Source organism: Globicephala melas, chromosome 17 (assembly GCF_963455315.2).
Source record: "Globicephala melas chromosome 17, mGloMel1.2, whole genome shotgun sequence".
Taxonomy (NCBI): Eukaryota; Metazoa; Chordata; class Mammalia; order Artiodactyla; family Delphinidae; genus Globicephala; species Globicephala melas.
Window position 1 is genome coordinate 47,006,001 of NC_083330.1, and position 20,980 is coordinate 47,026,980.

Sequence of the window (20,980 nt, forward strand, 5' to 3'; positions counted from 1 at the left end):
GGATCAAAAAAAAATCTTGCTGTGATTTATGTCAAAGAGTGTTCTTCCTATGTTTTTCTCTAAGAGTTTTATTGTGTCTGGTCTTAACGTTTAGGTCTTTAATCCATTTTGAGTTTATTTTTATGTATGGTGTTAGGGAGTGTTCTAATTTCATTCTTTTACAGGTAATTGTCCAGTTTTCTCAGCACCACTTATTGCAGAGACTGTCTTTTCTCCATTGTATATTCTTGCCTCCTTTGTCATAGATTAGTTTTGACCATAGCTGCGTGGGTTTACCTCTGAGCTTTCTATCCTGTTCCATTGTTCTATATTTCTGTTTTTGTGCCAGTACCATATTGTCTTGATTACTGTAGCTTTGTAGTATAGTCTGAAGTCAGGGAGTCTGATTCCTCCAGCTCTGTTTTTTTCCCTCAAGACTGCTTTGGCTATTCAGTGTCTTCTGTGTCTCCGTACAAATTTTAAGATTTTCTGTTCTAGTTCTGTAAAAAATGCCACTGGTAATTTGATAGGGATTGCATTGAATCTGTAGATTGCTTTGGGTAGTATAGACATTTTCACAATATTGGTGCTTCCAATCCAACAACATGGTATATCTCTCCATCTGTTTGTATCATCTTTAATTTCTTTCATCAGTGTCTTACAGTTTTCTGAGTACAGGTCTTTTACCTTCTTAGGTAGGTTTATTCCTAGGTATTTTATTCTTTTTATTGCAATGGTGAATGGGATTGTTTCCTTAATTTCTCTTTCTGATCTTTCGTTGTTAGTGTATAGGAATGCAAGAGATTTCTGTGCATTAATTTTGTATCTTGCAACTTTACCAAATTCATTGATTATCTCTAGTAGTTTTCTGGTGGCATCTTTAGGATTCTCTATGTATAGTATCATGTCATCTGCAAACAGTGACAGTTTAACTTCTTCTTTTCCAATTTATATTCCTTTTATTTCTTTTTCTTCTCTGATTTCTGTGGCTAGGACTTCCAAAACTGTGTTGAATAATAGTGGCAAGAGTGGACATCCTTGTCCTTTTCCTGATCTTAGAGGAAATGCTTTCAGTTTTTCACCATTGAGAATGATGTTTGCTGTGGGTTTGTCATATATGGCCTTTATTATGTTTAGTTAGGTTCCCTCTGTGCCCACTTTCTGGAGAGTTTTTTATCATAAATAGGTGTTGAATTTTGTCAAAAGCTTTTTCTGAATCTATTGAGATGATCATATGGCTTTTCTTCTTCAATTTGTTAATATGGTGCATCACATTGATTGATTTACGTATATTGAAGAATCTTTGCATCCTTGGGATAAGTCCCACTTGATCATGGTGTGTGATCCTTTTAATGTGTTGTTGGATTCTGTTTGCTAGTATTTTGTTGGGGATTTTTGCATCTATATTCATCGGTGATATTGGTCTGTAATTTACAATGGACACCGCAGAAATACAAAGCATCATAAGAGACTACTACAAGCAACTCTGTGCCAATAAAATGGACAACCAGGAAGAAATGGACAAATTCTTAGAAAGGTATAACCTTCCAAGACTGAACCAGGAAGAAATAGAAAATATGAGTAAACTAATCACAAGTAATGAAATTGTGATTAAAAATCTTCCAGCAAACAAAAGTCCAGGACCAGATGGCTTCACAGGTGAATTCTATCAAACATTTACAGAAGAGCTAACACCAATCCTTCTCAAACTCTTCCAAACAATTGCAGAGGAAGGAACACTCCCAAACTCATTCTATGAGGCCACCATCACCCTGATACCAAAACCAGAGCATCAGATTTCTGTGGTAATGTTTCAGGAACTGCTGAAGAAGGTCAGAGAGCATGGGTGACTATCAGGGATCTTCCACTTTGTTTCAACCAAATTTTGCTCTTAATCACTTTTATATTAGGGAGTTCTGTTAGGAAAGAGACGCCACTGCATAAAGAAGTGTGAAAATGACGACTTGATATTTTAGTTCATCAACAAATTTATTCAATTAATTTTTGTGTTCCAGGCACTTCTATGTGTGCCAGAGGCTACAACAGTTAAACAAACAAACAAACAAAAAATAGGCAAATTTCCTGAGGTCAAAGAAGTAGTAAGACGCCAGATCATGTAGGGCTTTGTAAGTCATTGCAAGAACTTTGGCTTTCATTCTAAATGAGATGAGAAACCAGATGACTTCATCTCATTTACCTTTTGAGGAGTACTTTTGATGCTGTGTTGAAAACAGATTTGAGAGGGGCAAAGATGAATTCAGGGAGACCAGTTATGTGGCTAATCCAATACCTAATGAGAGACGATGGTTGTTTGTACCAACTTGGTAGTAGTGGAAGTGAAGGGAGGTAGTCAGATTTTGGATATATTTTGGAAGCACAGGCAGCAGAATTTTCTGATGGTTTAGAGATGGGTGTGACAGTAAGAGAGGAGTAAGTTAAGGATTACTGCAAAGATTTTTGCCTAAGCAAATTGAAGCAAAGAGTCGCCATTAATTAACAAGGAAATTGTGGCAGACACAGATTTTTGGGAGAGTGCAGGGAGGATCAGCCATTCAGTTTCGTACATATTGTTCAATTTTCCTATTAGATATCTAGTGGAGGTGGTGAGTAACCTAGCAGATATACTAATCTGGAGCTCACTGGCATGGTTAGGTTTGGATACATACATTTGGAAGTCATCAATATATGTATGATATTTAAAGCCAGGCAGCTGGAAGAGATTACTAGGGGAGTATGTTTCTAGGAAAAAGAAGAGATTGCAGGATTAACCTGGGGAATACTCCCACAATTAGAAGAGGATGAGAAAAAGCCAGCCAAAGAAATTGAGACTAACTGGCCAGTGAAGTAGGGGGAAAACCAGAAGGAAAGTGATATCCCAGAATCCAACTAAAGAAAGGATTTCAAGGGGAGATCAGCTCGGTGCTTTGTGACCACCTAGAGGGGTGGGATAGGCAGGGTGGGAGGGAGACGCAAGATGGAGGGGATATGGGGATATATGTATACATATAGTTGATTCACTTTGTTATACAGCAGGAACTAACACACCATTGTAAAGCACTTATACTCCAATAAAGATGTTAAAAAAAGAAGTATTGATTGTGTCAGTTGTTGCTTAGGAGTCAAATTCGATGTGGATTGATTGATCATTAACCACTAGATTTAGCAATGCAGGAACAGATTGCTCGTGTTGGTCACCTTGACAGGAGCACTTTTAGTGTAGTGGTGGAGTTGGAAGTCTGAAGTGGGCTCAAGAAATAAAGGAAAGGAAGGAATCGGAAATAGTACAGACAGCTCTTTTGGGGAGTTTTGCTGTAGAGAGGAACAACAACAAAAAAGGAATTGATGGCTAGAGAGAGGGATTTTTAAAAGATAGGAGATAAGACAGCATGTCTGTGTTCTCATAGCAGTGATAGCAAGGGGAAATTTGTTGATGCTGGAGAGAGAGAGGACAATTGTTTGAACCTTATCCTTAAGTAATGAAAGATGATAGGATTTAGTGCATTAGTAGGTGGGATGACTTGCTAAAGGGACAGGAGCAGTGTGTTTATAATAATAGGAAGGAAGGCAGAAAATAAGAAAACAGATACATGTTGTTTGATAAATATGGTTGGTTCTAAACCATATTTAGCGTGGAATGTCTCATCTAATTTTTTTCTTTTTTTCTGGAAATGGAAAAGGTAGCAGGACCATTATCTGAGAATCAGGATCAGGGGAGGAGGTTAAAGTTCTATGGATAGAAAAAATATGAAATTCTTTTCTAGGAGAATGGAGATGATAATGAATTAAGGAAATGTAGTACAATTACCTGGAAGCAATAAGAACTGACCTGGAATTAGTGGTTATAAATTTTCATGGCGACTAGTTAGTGTGGTTTTGTGTTTTTCTCTAGATATGTGTATTTCTTACACATAGATTCACAGCTCCCAAGGTATGTGTCCTGAGAGAGACTGAGGAAGAAACCATGCTGTCCTTTTAAACCTAGCCTCAGAAGACAGAAGTGTTACTTCTACCACACTCTGTTGGTCCTAGATCTTCCTGGGTTCAAGGAGAGGGAATATAGACATTGTCCTCTCAGTAGAGGGATGTCATTGTCACATTTTAAGAAGAACATGTGGAATGGGGTATGTAATGGTGTAGCCACCTTTGGAAAATACAATCCACTCAAGTGTTTATCCCAATTCCTGGCACAGAGTAAGTACTCAATAAGTGTCATTATTATTATTAAATAAAACCTGAAATGAGGCCTCAATTCTGGATAAGTACCTTAGGGTGGTAGTGGTACCATAGCAGGTTATCATGTATAGTTATTCAATCAGTCTTTTATTCACTAATCACACTGTATTAGAAGGGAAAGGATCTTTGCAAAATGGTTCGCTTTGTAAAATGATTGGCTTCAGGTCATAATCCAGTTCATGGCCTGGATTTTGATTCTTGTCTTCTGATTCATAATTCTCTTTGAGTAGCTCTTGGGATTAAGTATAGTATTTCATCAAATCTACACATTTTCCCCACAGTTTTATCATCTCCGAAATTAGGACAGAATTGCAGCATTTTATTTTTTTCCCTTGGTAATACATAAAGCAATCAATGTTGTCTTACATCTGATGAAATTAGTTATGTGAATTGATAATAAAGATCAACAATTCCCAAACATTTTTTACAATATGAAACATAATTCATACTCAGGCCTTAATGCTTTCCTACTGATGGGCAATTTCTAATTTCTTTTGGTAGTTTTACTCCTTTCCTTTCCCTCTTACTTAAGACATTAACTGAGATTTACATTAATATAGATGCAAAGTTGAAATTATTCTAATTTAAGATTTACTCTATTTTAAAAATTGGTTTGTAAACTATGTTACTTTATCAGTAGTAGCATTACTTGTGACACACTTTACAACTGTGTTACAACATAGTGGTTGAGAACTACTGATCCAGATCATGAAACAATATCCAATTACAGATCTAGGAAAAGGTTACTTGTTAATAATCTACTATCTGCCATTTCCCAAATATATTATATATATTCATATTGGCAGCAGTAGTTTGATATATTCTCTTTTCTCTGCCAGGATTGTCCAGTTGTTTTCCTCTAAAAAAGTAAAATCCTCCAATAAGTAAAATCTTACTGCATCTCTCAAGGTACAGTTTAAATATCACCTCTATAGTGAAGCATTTCTTTTTTTTTTTTTTTTTAGATTTATTTATTTATTTATTTTATTTTTTATTTTTTTTATGTTGTTATTTTTATTCTTTTAAATTTTTTTTAAACATCTTTATTGGGGTATAATTGCTTTACAATGGTGTGTTAGTTTCTGCTTTATAACAAAGTGAATCAGTTATACATATACATATTTTCCCATATGTCTTCCCTCTTGCGTCTCCCTCCCTCCCTCCCTCCCTATCCCACCCCTCCAGGCTGTCACAAAGCACCGAGCCAATATCCCTGTGCCATGCGGCTGCTTCCCACTAGCTATCTACCTTACTACGTTTGTTAGTGTGTATATGTCCATGACTCTCTCTCGCCCCGTCACAGCTCACCCTTCCCCCTCCCCATAACCTCAAGTCCGTTCTCTAGGAGGTCTGCGTCTTTATTCCTGCCTTACCCCTAGGTTCTTCATGACATTTTTTTTCCTTAAATTCCATATATATGTGTTAGCATACGGTATTTGTCTTTTTCTTTCTGACTTACTTCACTGTGTATGACAGACTCTAGGTCTATCCACCTCATTACAAATAGCTCAATTTCGTTTCTTTTTATGGCTGAGTAATATTCCATTGTATATATGTGCCACATCTTCTTTATCCATTCATCCGATGATGGGCACTTAGGTTGTTTCCATCTCCGGGCTATTGTAAATAGAGCTGCAATGAACATTTTGGTACATGACTCTTTTTGAATTTCGGTTTTCTCAGGGTATATGCCCAGTAGTGGGATTGCTGGGTCATATGGTAGTTCTATTTGTAGTTTTTTAAGGAACCTCCATACTGTTCTCCATAGTGGCTGAACCAATTCACAATCCCACCAGCAGTGCAAGAGTGTTCCCTTTTCTCCACACCCTCTCCAGCATTTATTGTTTCTAGATTTTTTGATGATGGCCATTCTGACTGGTGTGAGATGATATCTCATTGTAGTTTTGATTTGCATTTCTCTAATGATTAATGATGTTGAGCATTCTTTCATGTGTTTGTTGGCAGTCTGTATATCTTCTTTGGAGAAATGTCTATTTAGGTCTTCTGCCCATTTTTGGATTGGGTTGTTTGTTTTTTTGTTATTGAGCTGCATGAGCTGCTTGTAAATTTTGGAGATTAATCCTTTGTCGGTTGCTTCATTTGCAAATATTTTCTCCCATTCTGAGGGTTGTCTTTTGGTCTTGTTTATGGTTTCCTTTGCTGTGCAAAAGCTTTGAAGTTTCATTAGGTCCCATTTGTTTATTTTTGTTTTTATTTCCATTACTCTAGGAGGTGGGTCAGAAAGAATCTTGCTGTGATTTATGTCATAGAGTGTTCTGCCTATGTTTTCCTCTAAGAGTTTGATAGTTTCTGGCCTTATATTTAGGTCTTTAATCCATTTTGAGCTTATTTTTGTGTATGGTGTTAGGGAGTGATCTAATCTCATACTTTTACATGTACCTGTCCAGTTTTCCCAGCACCACTTATTGAAGAGGCTGTCCTTTCTCCACTGTACATTCCTGCCACCTTTATCAAAGATAAGGTGTCCATATGTGCATGAGTTTATCTCTGGGCTTTCTATCCTGTTCCATTGATCTATCTTTCTGTTTTTGTGCCAGTACCATACTGTCTTGATAACTGTAGCTTTGTAGTATAGTCTGAAGTCAGGGAGCCTGATTCCTCCAGTTCCTTTTTTTGTTCTCAAGATTGCTTTGGCTATTCGGGGTCTTTTGTGTTTCCATACAAATTGCGAAATTTTTTGTTCTAGTTCTGTGAAAAATGCCAGTGGTAGTTTGATAGGGATTGCATTGAATCTATAGATTGCTTTGGGTAGTAGAGTCATTTTCACAATGTTGATTCTTCCAATCCAAGAACATGGTATATGTCTCCATCTATTTGTATCATCTTTAATTTCTTTCATCAGTGTCTTATAATTTTCTGCATACAGGTCTTTTGTCTCCTTAGGTAGGTTTATTCCTAGATATTTTATTCTTTTTGTTGCAATGGTAAATGGGAGTGTTTTCTTGATTTCACTTTCAGATTTTTCATCATTAGTATATAGGAATGCCAGAGATTTCTGTGCATTAATTTTGTATCCTGCCACTTTACCAAATTCATTGATTAGCTCTAGTAGTTTTCTGGTAGCATCTTTAGGATTCTCTATGTATAGGATCATGTCATCTGCAAACAGTGACAGCTTTACTTCTTTTTTTCCGATTTGGATTCCTTTTATTTCCTTCTCTTCTCTGATTGCTGTGGCTAAAACTTCCAAAACTATGTTGAATAAGAGTGGTGAGAGTGGGCACCCTTGTCTTGTTCCTGATCTTAGTGGAAATGCTTTCAGTTTTTCACCATTGAGGATGATGTTTGCTGTGGGCTTGTCGTATATGGCCTTTATTATGTTGAGGAAAGTTCCCTCTATGCCTACTTTCTGGAGAGTTTTTATCATAAATGGGTGTTGAATTTTGTCAAAAGCTTTCTCTGCATCTATTGAGATGATCATATGGTTTTTCTCCTTCAATTTGTTAATATGGTTTATCACATTGATAGATTTGTGTATATTGAAGAATCCTTGCATTCCTGGAATAAACCCCACTTGATCATGGTGTATGATCCTTTTAATGTTCTGTTGGATTCTGTTTGCTAGTATTTTGTTGAGGATTTTTGCATCTATGTTCATCAGTGATATTGGTCTGTAGTTTTCTTTCTTTGTGACATCCTTGCCTGGTTTTGGTATCAAGGTGATGGTGGCCTCGTAGAAGGAGTTTGGGAGTGTTCCTCCCTCTGCTATATTTTGGAAGAGTTTGAGAAGGATAGGTGTTAGCTCTCCTCTAAATGTTTGATAGAATTCGCCTGTGAAGCCATCTGGTCCTGGGCTATTCTTTGTTGGAAGATTTTTAATCACAGTTTCAATTTCAGTGCTTGTGATTGGTCTGTTCATATTTTCTATTTCTTCCTGATTCAGTCTTGGCAGGTTGTGCATTTCTAAGAATTTGTCCATTTCTTCCAGGTTCTCCATTTTATTGGCATAGAGTTGCTTGTAGTAATCTCTCATGATCTCTTTTATTTCTGCAGTGTCAGTTGTTACCTCTCCTTTTTCATTTCTAATTCTATTGATTTGAGTCTTCTCCCTTTTTTTCTTGATGAGTCTGGCTAGTGGTTTATCTATTTTGTTTATCTTCTCAAAGAACCAGCTTTTAGTTTTATTGATCTTTGCTATTGTTTCCTTCATTTCTTTTTCATTTATTTCTGATCTGATTTTTATAATTTCTTTCCTTCTGCTAGCTTTGGGGTTTTTTTGTTCTTCTTTCTCTAATTGCTTGAGGTGCAAGGTTAGGTTGTTTATTCTAGATGTTTCCTGCTTCTTAAGGTGGGCTTGTATTGCTATAAACTTCCCCCTTAGAACTGCTTTTGCTGCATCCCACAGGTTTTGGGTCGTTGTGTCTCCATTGTCATTTGTTTCTAGGTATTTTTTGATTTCCTCTTTGATTTCTTCAGTGATCACTTCATTATTAAGTAGTGTATTGTTTAGCCTCCATGTGTTTGTATTTTTTACAGATCTTTCATGTAATTGATATCTAGTCTCATGGCGTTGTGGTCAGAAAAGATACTTGATACAATTTCAATTTTCTTAAATTTACCAAGGCTTGATTTGTGACCCAAGATATGATCTATCCTGGAGAATGTTCCATGAGCACTTGAGAAAAATGTGTATTCTGTTGTTTTTGGATGGAGTGTCCTATAAATATCAATTAAGTCCATCTTGTTTAATGTATCATTTAAAGCTTGTGTTTCCTTATTTATTTTCATTTTGGATGATCTGTCCATGGGTGAAAGTGGGGTGTTTAAGTCCCCTACTATGAATGTGTTACTGTCGATTTCCCCTTTTATGGCTGTTAGTATTTGCCTTATGTATTGAGGTGCTCCTATGTTGGGTGCATAAATATTTACAATTGTTATATCTTCTTCTTGGATCGATCCCTTGATCATTATGTAGTGTCCTTCTTTGTTTCTTCTTATAGTCCTTATTTTAAAGTCTATTTTGTCTGATATGAGAATTGCTACTCAAGCTTTCTTTTGGTTTCCATTTGCATGGAATATCTTTTTCCATCCCCTTACTTTCAGTCTGTATGTGTCTCTAGGTCTGAAGTGGGTCTCTTGTAGACAGCATATATATGAGTCTTGTTTTTGTATCCATTCAGCTAATCTGTGTCTTTTGGTGGGAGCATTTAGTCCATTTACATTTAAGGTAATTATCGATATGTATGTTCCTATTCCCATTTTCTAAATTGTTTTGGGTTCGTTATTATAGGTCTTTTCCTTCTCTTGTGTTTCTTGCCTAGAGAAGATCCTTTAGCATTTGTTGTAAAGCTGGTTTGGTGGGGCTGAACTCTCTCAGCTTTTGCTTGTCTGTAAAGGTTTTAATTTCTCCATCAAATCTGAATGAGATCCTTGCTGGGTAGAGTAGTCTTGGCTGCAAGTTTTTCTCCTTCATCACTTTCAGCATGTCCTGCCACTCCCTTCTGGCTTGTAGGGTTTCTGCTGAGAGATCAGCTGTTAACCTTATGGGGATTCCCTTATGTGTTATTTGTTGTTTTTCCCTTGCTGCTTTTAATATGTTTTCTTTGTATTTAATTTTTGACAGTTTGATTAATATGTGTCTTGGCATGTTTCTCCTTGGATTTATCCTGTATGGGAATCTCTGTGCTTCCTGGACTTGATTAACTATTTCCTTTCCCATATTAGGGAAGTTTTCAACTATAATCTCTTCAAATATTTTCTCAGTCCCTTTCTTTTTCTCTTCTTCTTCTGGAACCCCTATAATTCGAATGTTGGTGCGTTTAATGTTGTCCCAGAGGTCTCTGAGACTGTCCTCAGTTCTTTTCATTCTTTTTTCTTTATTCTGCTCTGCAGTAGTTATTTCCACTATTTTATCTTCCAGGTCACTTATCCGTTCTTCTGCCTCAGTTATTCTGCTATTGATCCCATCTAGAGTATTTTTAATTTCATTTATTGTGTTGTTCATCGTTGCTTGTTTCATCTTTAGTTCTTCTAGGTCCTTGTTAACTGATTCTTGCATTTTGTCCATTCTGTTGTCCATTCTATCTCCAAGATTTCGGATCAACCTTACTATCATTATTCTGAATTCTTTTTCAGGTAGACTGCCTATTTCCTCTTCATTTGTTAGGTCTGGTGCATTTTTATCTTGCTCCTTTATCTGCTGTGTGTTTTTCTGTTTTCTCATTTTGCTTATCTTACTGTGTTTGGGGTCTCCTTTTTGCAGGCTGCAGGTTCGTAGTTCCTCCTGTTTTTGATGTCTGTCTCCAGTGGCTAAGGTTGGTTCAGTGGGTTGTGTAGGCTTCCTGGTGGAGGGGACTAGTGCCTGTGTTGTGGTGGATGAGGCTGGATCTTGTCTCTCTAGTGGGCAGGTTCACGTCTGGTGGTGTGTTTTGGGGTGTCTGTGGCCTTATTATGATTTTAGGCAGCCTCTCTGCTAATGGGTGGGGTTGTGTTCCTATTTTGCTAGTTGTTTGGCACAGGTTGTCCAGCACTGTGGCTTGCTGGTCGTTGAGTGAAGCTGGGTGCTGGTGTTAAGATGGAGGTCTCTGGGAGATTTTCGCCGTTTGATATTATGTGGAGCTGGGAGGTCTCTTGTGGACCAGTGTCCTGAAGTTGGCTCTCCTACCTCAGAGGCAGAGCCCTGACTCCTGGCTGCAGCACCAAGAGCCTTTCATCCACACGGCTCAGAATAAAAGGGAGAAAAAGTAGAGGGAATTAGTAGAAGTATGAGGAAAGAAAGAAGGAAAGGAGAGAAGGAAGGAGGGAAGGAAGGAAGGAAGGAAGAAAGAAAGAAAGAAGCAAAGAAGGAAGGAAGGCAAGAAGGAACGGAGGGAGGGAGGGAGGGAGGGAGGAAGGAAGGAGGGAAAGAAGGAAAAACAGAAAGAAGATACAGTAAAAATAAAATAAAGTATAATAAAGTTATTGAATTAAAAAATTCTTATTTAGAAAAAAAAAAAAGGGACGGATAGAACCTTAGGACAAATGTTGGAAGCAAAGCTATACAGACAAAATCTTACACAGAAGCGTACACATACACCCTCACTAAAAGAGGTAAAGGGGGAAAAATCATAAATCTTGCTGTCAGAGACCACCTCCTCAATTTGGGATGATTCGTTGTCTAAAGGAGGGAAGGAAGGAAGGAAAGAAAGAAAGAAAGAAAGGACGAAGGTAAAGTATAATAACGTTCTTAAAATTAAAATTGATTATTAAGAAAAAAAATTTTAAGAAAAAACCATGGACGGATAGAATCCTAGGACAAATGGTGGAAGCAAGACTATACAGACAAGATCTCACACAGAAGCATACACATACACATTCACAAAAAGAGGAATAGGGAAAAAAATCATAGATCTTGCTCCCAAAGTCTACCTCCTTAATTTGGGATGATTGGCTGTCTATTCATGTATTCCACAGATGCAGGGTACATCAGGTTGATTGTGGAGCTTTAATCCGGTGCTTCTGAGGCTGCTGGGAGAGATTTCCCTTTCTCTTCTTTGTTCTCACAGCTCACAGGGGCTCAGCTTTGGATTTGGCCCTGCCTCTGCGTGTAGGTCGCTGGAGGGCGTCTGTTTTTTGCTCAGACAGGACGGGGTTAAAGGAGCCGCTGATTCGGGGGTTCTGGCGTACTGAGGCCGGCGGGGAGGGAGGGGCACGGAATGCGGGGCGGGCCTGCGGCGGCAAAGTCCGGCGTGACCCTGCACCAGCCCGAGGCCCGCCGTGCGCTCTCCCGGGGAAGTCGTCCCCGGATCCCGGGAACCCGGTAGTGGCGGGCTGCACAGGCTCCGCGGAAGAGGGGCGTGGAGAGCGACCTGCGCTTGCACACAGGCCCCTTGGTGGCGGGAGCAGCAGCCCCAACGTCTCCCGCCCGCCTCTGGGGTCCGCGCCTCCAGCCGCGGCTTGCGCCCGTCTCTGGCGTCCGCGCCCTCAGCCGCGGCTCGCGCCCGTCTCTGGGGTCCGCGCTTTCAGCCGCGGCTCGCGCCCGTCTCTGGAGTTCCTTTAAGCAGCGTTCTTAAACCCCTCTCCTCACGCACCAGGAAACAAAGAGGGAAGAAAAAGTCTCTTGCCTCTTCGGCAGGTGCAGACTTTTCCCCGGACTCCCTCCCGGCTAGCTGTGGTGCACTAACCCCTTCAGGCCATGTTCAAGCCGCCAACCCCAGTCCTCTCCCTGCGCTCCGTCCGAAACCGAAACCCGAGCCTCAGAGCCTCAGCTCGCAGCCCCGCCCACCCCGGCGGGTGAGCAGACAAGCCTCTCGGGCTGGTGAGTGCCGGTCGGCACCGATCCTCTGTGCGGGAATCTCCCCGCCTTGCCCTCCGCACCCCTGTTGCTGCGCTCTCCTCCGCGGCTTCGAAGCTCCCCCCTCCGCCTCCCGCAGTCTCCGCCCGCGAAGGGGCTTCCTAGTGTGTGGAAACTTTTCCTCCTTCACAGCTCCCTCCCACTGGTGCAGGTGCCGTCCCTATCCTTTTGTCTCTGTTTATTCTTTTTTTTCTTTTGCCCTACCCAGGTACGTGGGGAGTTTCTTGCCTTTTGGGAGGTCTGAGGTCTTCTGCCAGCCTTCAGTAGGTGTTCTGTAGTTGTTGTTCCACGTGTAGATGTATTTCTGGTGTATCTGTGGGGAGGAAGGTGATCTCCGCGTCTTACTCTTCCGCCATTTTCCTGCTCTCTCGAAGCATTTCTTAAGTTTTAAAAAATCTCTCCCCTTTCTGAATAATCAACATTTTTCATGAAATGCCATAGTTTTTTCATACTAAGAAGCAAATTTTTTTCACATTATAACATTTTGAAAATATAAATTCTTTTTGCCATCAAATGCTTGGCATCGTTTAATGGTAGCATTTTTTCCTTTCTAGTGATATATAAAATAATTGTGCATATTTTAATTGATAGCAACTTAGCTGTAATGAAATAGGATAGCATGGATATATATTAAGGTATGTTACACTAAGCTGTGCTGTCGTATATTTTACCTGTCTGTCTACCTTTCTTGAATGTAAGTTTCTTGAGGTCCTATTTTGCACCCACAGATCCTAAAACAGTTTCACACTGTGTAATCATTAAAATGAATTCTGATGTGTGTAATCTATACAATCATTTAATCAGTCACTTGTTATTAAAGAAGAATACATTGGTAATACCAAAGGAGCAAGATGTTTAAAAAATAAGCTAATTATGGAGAATAATTTACCTTCCTATTTCAAATATTGCATTTTAGCTAGCTTTGGTTTTGTTTTGGAACTTGAGAGTTGGTTGAAGCGTATCTGGCCCCTTAGATCTACTGACTTTTATGGTTTGGTCCCTATCTTTAAAATCTGCTGCTTTCAGAGCTGGCAATGCATTAAGAGCACATTACCACAAACTTAGTGGCTTAAAACAACACATTTTACCACCTTACAATTTCTGTTGTTCAGGAGTCTCAGCATGGCTTCACTGAGTATTCTGTTTAGGATCTCAAGCTACAATTAGGTTGTTGCCTGGGCTGTGTTTCTGGAGGCTTGATGGGGGAAGAATCTAATTTCAGGTTCAATCAGATTGTTGGCAGAATTCATATCTTTGTGATTGGATGCAACTTGAAGTTCCTAGATGGTGCCCATCGTTCCTGAAGACTGCCTGCTCTTCCTTGCCACGTGGGCTGCTTACTTCATCAAGCAGGCAAAGGAGGCTTAGAGCAAGTTCACTAGCTAGGGTGGATATTTTAACAGTATCATGAGAGTGAGATTCCATCACTATGCCATTCCACCACCTTGATTAGGAGCAAGTCACAGATCCTTTACAAAGGCATAAACACTATGAGGTGGGGATTATGGGCATCATTTTAGACTCAGTTCTCCACACTCACCCCAATAGTTGTCTCTGAAGCAACTCCATGGAACATAGTTTGAAAACCATTGCCTTTGATAATATTCCCAATGTATAACTTTTTTTTTTTTAACTTGGGCTATTAGTCTCCCTTAATACTGAATATTTTCCTTGAAGGACTTAAGCCTTATGATCAGTTTTAATGGCTTTCTTAGGGAAAATGACCCTCCAGGAAGGTTTCAGCATTATGTATCAAAATATAGTTCTTGGAACACTTGTCCTATGGGAAAGGTTAGTGTTCCAAATAAGTTTGTGGAAACTGTAGATTACATAATTCTTGTACAGAAGCATATTGTCATTACTATAGGAAAAATTCTGCACTCAAGAAATCTATTTAATTGCATTTAATCCAGAGTTTTCTAAGCTTATTTGACTAGAGGACCTTTATATCACTCAAGCCTATTAACATTTTGCAGAAGCAGTGTTTCCTGTTGGAAAATGCCAACACAAATAGCCTGATAAGCTGAGGAAGAAAGTAAAATACCAAGAAGAAAAATGAGAGGAAAAATAAAAGGGCCATAGATAAATTTTCCCTATCTATTTAGAATGAAATTATGATTATTTTACTTTAATAATGATGAAGATGGTCATGATACCATCAACATTGGCATGACTCTATAATTTGCCAAACACTTTCATGACCATTATCTTACTTAAGCCTCTCAACAATCTGTGATATCACGATTAATCTCTTTTTATGTAAATGAGGCCTAATGTATTATGTGATTTGCCCAAGTCATAAAATTAGTAAGGAGTGGAGCCAATACTTTAACATAGGTTTTGTGGCTTCAGCTATAAAACTCTTTCTGTTGCAACATGCTGTGACTTTATAAACATGATTAAGTTAAAAATAAAGATGTTGAAGAATACCTTTGTATACTATGTGATTTAATTGAAAACATTTATTAACCTAAACAAATGAAAAACTGTGACATAAAACAGTTTATAAATTCTTGCATTCATTTAATGACTGTAGGGAAAATATTATAAATAGAATATCTGAACTTTTTTTCCTCTGTGCATCAAACACAATATGACACAGACACACGTACTATTGGGTTAGTTTATATTTTGCAGTAGAGATAAGTGAAGGAGAAAATCTTAGCCTAAGATGTGAATCTTTTCATTATGTTTAACCAGGTTTTATATTTAAATGTGTTTAATTCAAACTAATAGAATCACTGAATATCAGAGATCGGTAGGATTTAGTGATCTTTTAATGTAACTTTATTACACTGATTGTTCACTATATCATGCTAACAAGTGGTACTCCAGCTTTTCTTTGAACACTTCCAGTGATGGGATTATCAATACCTATGAAGGCAGCAACACATTATTTTTAACTTTTAATTTCAGAATAATTATAAATTTGCAGGAAATTGCAAAGATAGTACATAGAGATCCCATGTGCCCTTTACCTAGTTTCCCCCAATGGTTATATCTTGTTTAACTATAGAACAATATCAAAACCAGGAAATTGACATTGGAACAATGTGTTTGTTTAGGTTTGTGACATCACATATATGGATTCATATAAGTACCACTGTTACAAAGGTACAGAGCTATACCATCACAGAGATCTTCCTTATGCTGCCACTTTATATTTAGTAACACCTTCGTCCCTCCCCACCCTGTCCCTAACCTCTGCTAACCACTAATTTATTCTCTATTTCTATAATTTTATTATTTATACTATATAAATGAAATCATGTGGTATGTGATATTTTGTTATTTTCTTTTTCATTCAGCATATTACCCTTGAGGTGCATCTATGTTGTACGTATCAATAGTTTTTTCCTTTTTATTAGTGAGTATTATTCCATGGTATGGATATAACACAGTTTGTTTAGCCATTTGCCTATTAAAGGACATTTTGTTTGTTTCCACTTTTTGGCTGTTACAAATAAAGATATCCTTTTTCGTGAGAATTCTCATCACATAAAGCATTTTGCCTTTTGTCTTAAGTATGATCTTAACTAGGTTTTTGGTTGATGTCCTTTATTTATTTGAGCAAGTTCTCCTCATTCCTTGCTTTCTATGAGTTGTAGTTTTTATTTTAAATCATGAATTTTTTCTGCATCAATGAATAGGATCATGATATTTTCTCTTTTGTAACTTGTGAATGTGATAGCTTACATTGATTTTTTTTTTTTTTTTTTTTTGCGGTATGCGGGCCTCTCACTGTTGTGGCCTCTCCCATTGCGGAGCACAGGCTCCGAATGCGCAGGCTCAGCGGCCATGGCTCACGGGCCCAGCCGCTCTGCGGCATGTGGGATCTTCCCGGATCGGGGCACGAACCCGTGTCCGCTGCATTGGCAGGCGGACTCTCAACCACTGCACCACCAGGGAAGCCCTACATTGATTTTTAATATTCAACCAGCCTTGCATTCTAGCAATAAACCCCATTTGGTCAGAGTGTATAATTCTTTTTATATATTGCTGAATTATATTTGCTAATATTCTGTTAAGGATTTATGTGTCTGTATTTATGAGGGAGTTGGTCTGCATTTTTCTTGTTTGCCATTTTCTTTTTTGTTTTCTGTTCCGTTTTTTATTTTTGCTTTCTTTTTCTTGCCTTTCTATAGGTTATTTGAACTTTTTTAAAACAATTGCATTTTGATTCATCTGTAGTGTTTTTGAGTGTATTTCTTTGCAAAGATTTTTTTCTAGTGGTTGCTCTAAGTACTGTGTATACATATGTATAACTTATCACATCCTGCTGGTGTTGATATTTTACTAGTTAGACAGATGTAGAAATTTACATACTTTAAGTTCTTTTATCTTTCCCTGTTTATAAGGTAATTATCTTAAATATTTCTTCTATGTATGTTGAAAGGCATATCAGACAATGTATACTTTTTGCTTCAAACATCAACATAATTTAGAAAACTGAAGAGGAGGAGGAAAGCCTATTGTATTCACCCATATTTTTACTTACCATGTTCTTTATTCCTTCTTGATATTTTCAGGTTCCTTCTTTTTCTGTTTCAATTCAGGGTTGACATTTCTTTTATTTCAGCAATTGAAAAATATTGTGCCATTTCTTTCTGGCCTCCAAGGTTTCTGATGAGAAATTTTATCACTGTCATTGGAATTGTCTTTCCCCTTTAGATCAGTTGTTGTTTCTTTCTTGCCTCTTTCAAAACAGTTTGTCTTTAGTTTTTAGGTTGATTATGATGTGTCTTGGCACAGACTTCTTTGTGTAATTCTTGTTTGGGGGCTTATGTAGTTTCTTGAATCAGTAGGCTTACATGTTTTGCAAATCTGGGAAATTTTCAGTCATTATTTCTTCAAATACTTTTTCTGACCCCATCTTTCTCCTCTCCTGGAACTACAATGACATGAATCTTCTATTATTTTAATTATATATTATAATCACCAAAGTCCCTGAGGCTCTGTTTATTTTATTATTTATCTATTGTCTCTGTTTTTCAGATTGGGTTATTTCTGCTCTATTTTCAAGTACATTGTTGTTCCTCTGTCCTTTCCATTCTGTTCTTGAACCCATCCATTTGCTTTTAAAATTTCAGTCATTTTTCAAAAAGTTCTAAAATTTCCATTTTGTTCTTTTTGTCTTCCATTTCTTGTTCTAGAACTGGAAAGTTCAGCAGTACATTCTTGACTGCTACTAAAGGAAAAACATCTTAGTTCTGCCCTTTGAAGCTATGTAAAATAAGAATACTAAGTGATAAGTATTATTATCTAAATATTAGCAGTCCTAATAGTTCAGGACTACTTTCTATATATTTTCTATATGTATTGTATATGTTCTGATTACCTTATTTAATTCTTACAGTAACACTAATATTTACTCATGTAAGAAATGTTTACTGAGGGCTTACCTTATGTGACTTTTTTTGTTTGTTTGATATTTTTGCTTTAGCTTCAAATGGTCAGACAGCTGACTTCTTATTTATGTACAGAGGGAAAAACTACATTTCCGCAATTTTGGTAGTTTGTAGGCATACGGGAGAAGAGAGATTGCAAGCTGAAGTCTCACATCTTCACATAAACCAGCCAAAAATTTTTATTTATAGTCTCCATATTATATTTAATCCAATTCAGAGATTTATCAATACTTTGTTGTGGAACAGTGGTGTATTTCGAAAGAGTTACAGGTTTTCTGAAATACAGATATGCTCAGGGTTTTGGGTAGCCATAAAATCTTAATTGTCATTTGTGCAGTGAAAAGGATTGGGAAGCACTTCTCTAGTTAACAGGTTGAAGAATGTATTTTTTTTCCCTACAAATTGAACTTTGCATATGTTAATAGCACAGCTTCATCATCCTACACAAATAAACTTTTGTGAATATACTAAAAACTATTGAATTGTACACTTTAAATGGGTGAGTTTTATGGTATGTGAATTATATCTCAATAAAGTTAAAAAAAAAAAAGAGTTGTCTCCTGTTCTTCTCAAACAGTGAGATCAATCACCTGGTGGGCTTGTTAAACCAAATTTCTAGGCATCACCTACAGAATTCCTGATTAAGTCTAGGTGGTACCCAAGAATCTGCATTTCTAACAAGTTCCCAGGTGCTATTGATTATGCTATTTTAGGGATTTTGTGAACCATTCATCTACACAGAATTTTCCTACTTCCTCATTTTCCTTTGACTCTTCAGTTACTTCAGTCTGATTTTAATTTCATCATTCTACCCAGAGTGCTTTTTCTAACATCCTTCCTGATATTAATGTTGCCAAATCAAATGCATAATTTTCAGTTCCTTATCTTAGGTGATGTGTAGAAATCATTCTGTAGTTGATTTCCCCTCCTGTTTAAGAAATTCTCTTTCTCTTTGGTCTGGAGACCTCCATCTTTCTCCCTCCTTTCTTCTTTTCTATCTCTACATGCTCTCAGTCTCTCTCTCTCATCTCAAACTCTGTTAGAATTCAATCTGGGTCCTCTTCATATCTTACCTTACTCTTTGTTTGTCCTTCTTAACACTCTTATTTCTACCTCCAAAACATCTCTCAGTTCCCTTTCTTACCATGTCTATTACCATCACCTATGTTCAAGCCATAATCACCTGTTGCATGAGTTATTGCAACTTTTTTTTAAAAATAGATCTACTTATTTATTTTTGGCTGCATTGGGTCTTTGTTGCTGTTTGTGGGCTTTCTCTAGTTGCAGCAAGCGGGGGCTACTCTTCATTGCGGTGCGTGGGCTTCTCATTGCGGTGGCTTCTCTTGTCGCGGAGCACGGGCTCTAGGTGCGTGGTCTCAGTAGTTGTGGCGCATGGGCTTAGTTGCCTCGCGACACGTGGGATCTTCCCAGACCAGGGCTTGAACCCATGTCCCCTGCATTCGCAGGTGGATTCTTAACCACTGCACCACCAGGGAAGTCCCGCAACTGTCTTTTAACTCATGGTGTCTTCCAACCCAACCTCTCTTTAGTATTTAGATTCATCTTTAAAAAATGTAAATCAGTTCATGTATCTTGCTTAAAATCCTTCAGTGAATGAAATTCATAATGTTTAAGATGGTATAAGAAGCCCTCTCTAAACTGGTCTATGTTGCCTCCCCAGTCTCATTTAGCACCATATTCTCCCTCAGTCTTTTTGGTTCAGACACACTGGTGTTCCATCAGTCTTTTTACAGTACCATCTTGTTACTTCTTCCTGGAATGCTCTTTCCTATGCTTTTCATCTGCCTTTATCTTTACCTGTCCTTTAAGTCACATATTTCAGTTCTCATCTTAAACATCACTTTTCTTAGAGGTGTTTACTGACCTCCAAATCTAAATTAGATGTTATTGTACTCTTTCAGTGTTTTGTACTCCCCTGTATGACACTGATGATTTGTATATTGCATTTATCTCCATTCTGCTGCATGTCTCATTACCCCTTATGCTAGACTTAGCACAATGCATAGCAAATGGAAGGTGTTTACTAAATATTTTTAAATAAATGAAAGTATGAATAGAGCTTAAAAAGACATGTGCACATATAGATGAAAAAATTCTTTTTCAAAGGTAAGGCAAATAAGGAGCACATAAGTTTGGGAAATGGATATTCATTCTTAGTTGCCAATTACATAAATTGTCTGAAAAAATTATTTTTAAAGAAAATTTATTTTTTAGGAGAATGCAATTTCTGAAAAAAACCTTGAAAAATTGTTTCAAAGTAATATTAAGTAATTCAAGATATTTAAGGAAAGTTTATTTCTACTAATAGAAATTGAGTGAACCTGTTTTGTCCTTTTCATATAATCTTTTGTGTAACCAATTCTTTTTTTTTAATCACTCAAAATTTTTAGGCGGTTTCAGCATTATAAGGAATATCATACTACCTTCTAGAAACAACCTTTAAGTACTTCACTTTTAATTGTAGTGTTTATTAGCAAACCACTGTTTAATTTTTTAAATGTTCCTTAATCTTTGGAGAAAAAACTCATGTCTATATGCCAGCATGAAAAAAATAGCACGAGTAACAGACCTAGCTGAAAGTCTTTTTCTTTTTCAGAATATATAATTTTTTTTGTTTCTATTCCTGTTTATTATTAGCCTTTTCTCTTCTTGCAGCACTTTTGTCCTGTAGGGTCTGTCTAGAGTACATAAACTATATATTCTGTATTCTATAAATTTTAGTCATTTGAAATCTTAGCTTTCTCTTGGTAAATATAGTGAGTGCTACAGACAAAGTTCTTAAAACCGGAGAGGATCACACAGTTTAAAATGTTTATTATGTCTTTCTCTGTCCTTTCTTTTGCCGTCTCCTTTACTTCCCTCTTTTGTCTGTCTGACTCTCACAGGAGACATGGATTACAACTGGTTGGACCATACGTCTTGGCATAGCAGTGAGGCATCCCTAATGTCTTTGGTGAGACATGTGGAGCCTTACTTTTTAATTTCCGTTATCATTTCACTTTTCCTTTTTGATTTACACCTTTGCATGTTTTCTTTTTTGTATTTT

At 37.5% G+C, this 20,980-nt stretch overlaps 1 protein-coding gene across 49 annotated transcripts in view; it reads left to right on the forward strand.

Moving 5' to 3' along the window:
* The window catches only part of RIMS2 (regulating synaptic membrane exocytosis 2), a 572,826-nt gene that overhangs the window by 289,011 nt on the left and 262,835 nt on the right, over positions 1-20,980 (forward strand). For 21 of the 49 annotated variants that reach the window (XM_060287512.2, XM_060287514.2, XM_060287517.2 and 18 more), the window contains one exon: positions 20,820-20,887. The exons of the other annotated variants lie outside the window; for them this stretch is intronic. In XM_060287512.2, coding sequence (XP_060143495.1) covers positions 20,820-20,887 — 68 coding nt within the window. The remainder of the gene's footprint in view (positions 1-20,819; positions 20,888-20,980) is intronic. 49 annotated transcript variants of the gene reach the window in all.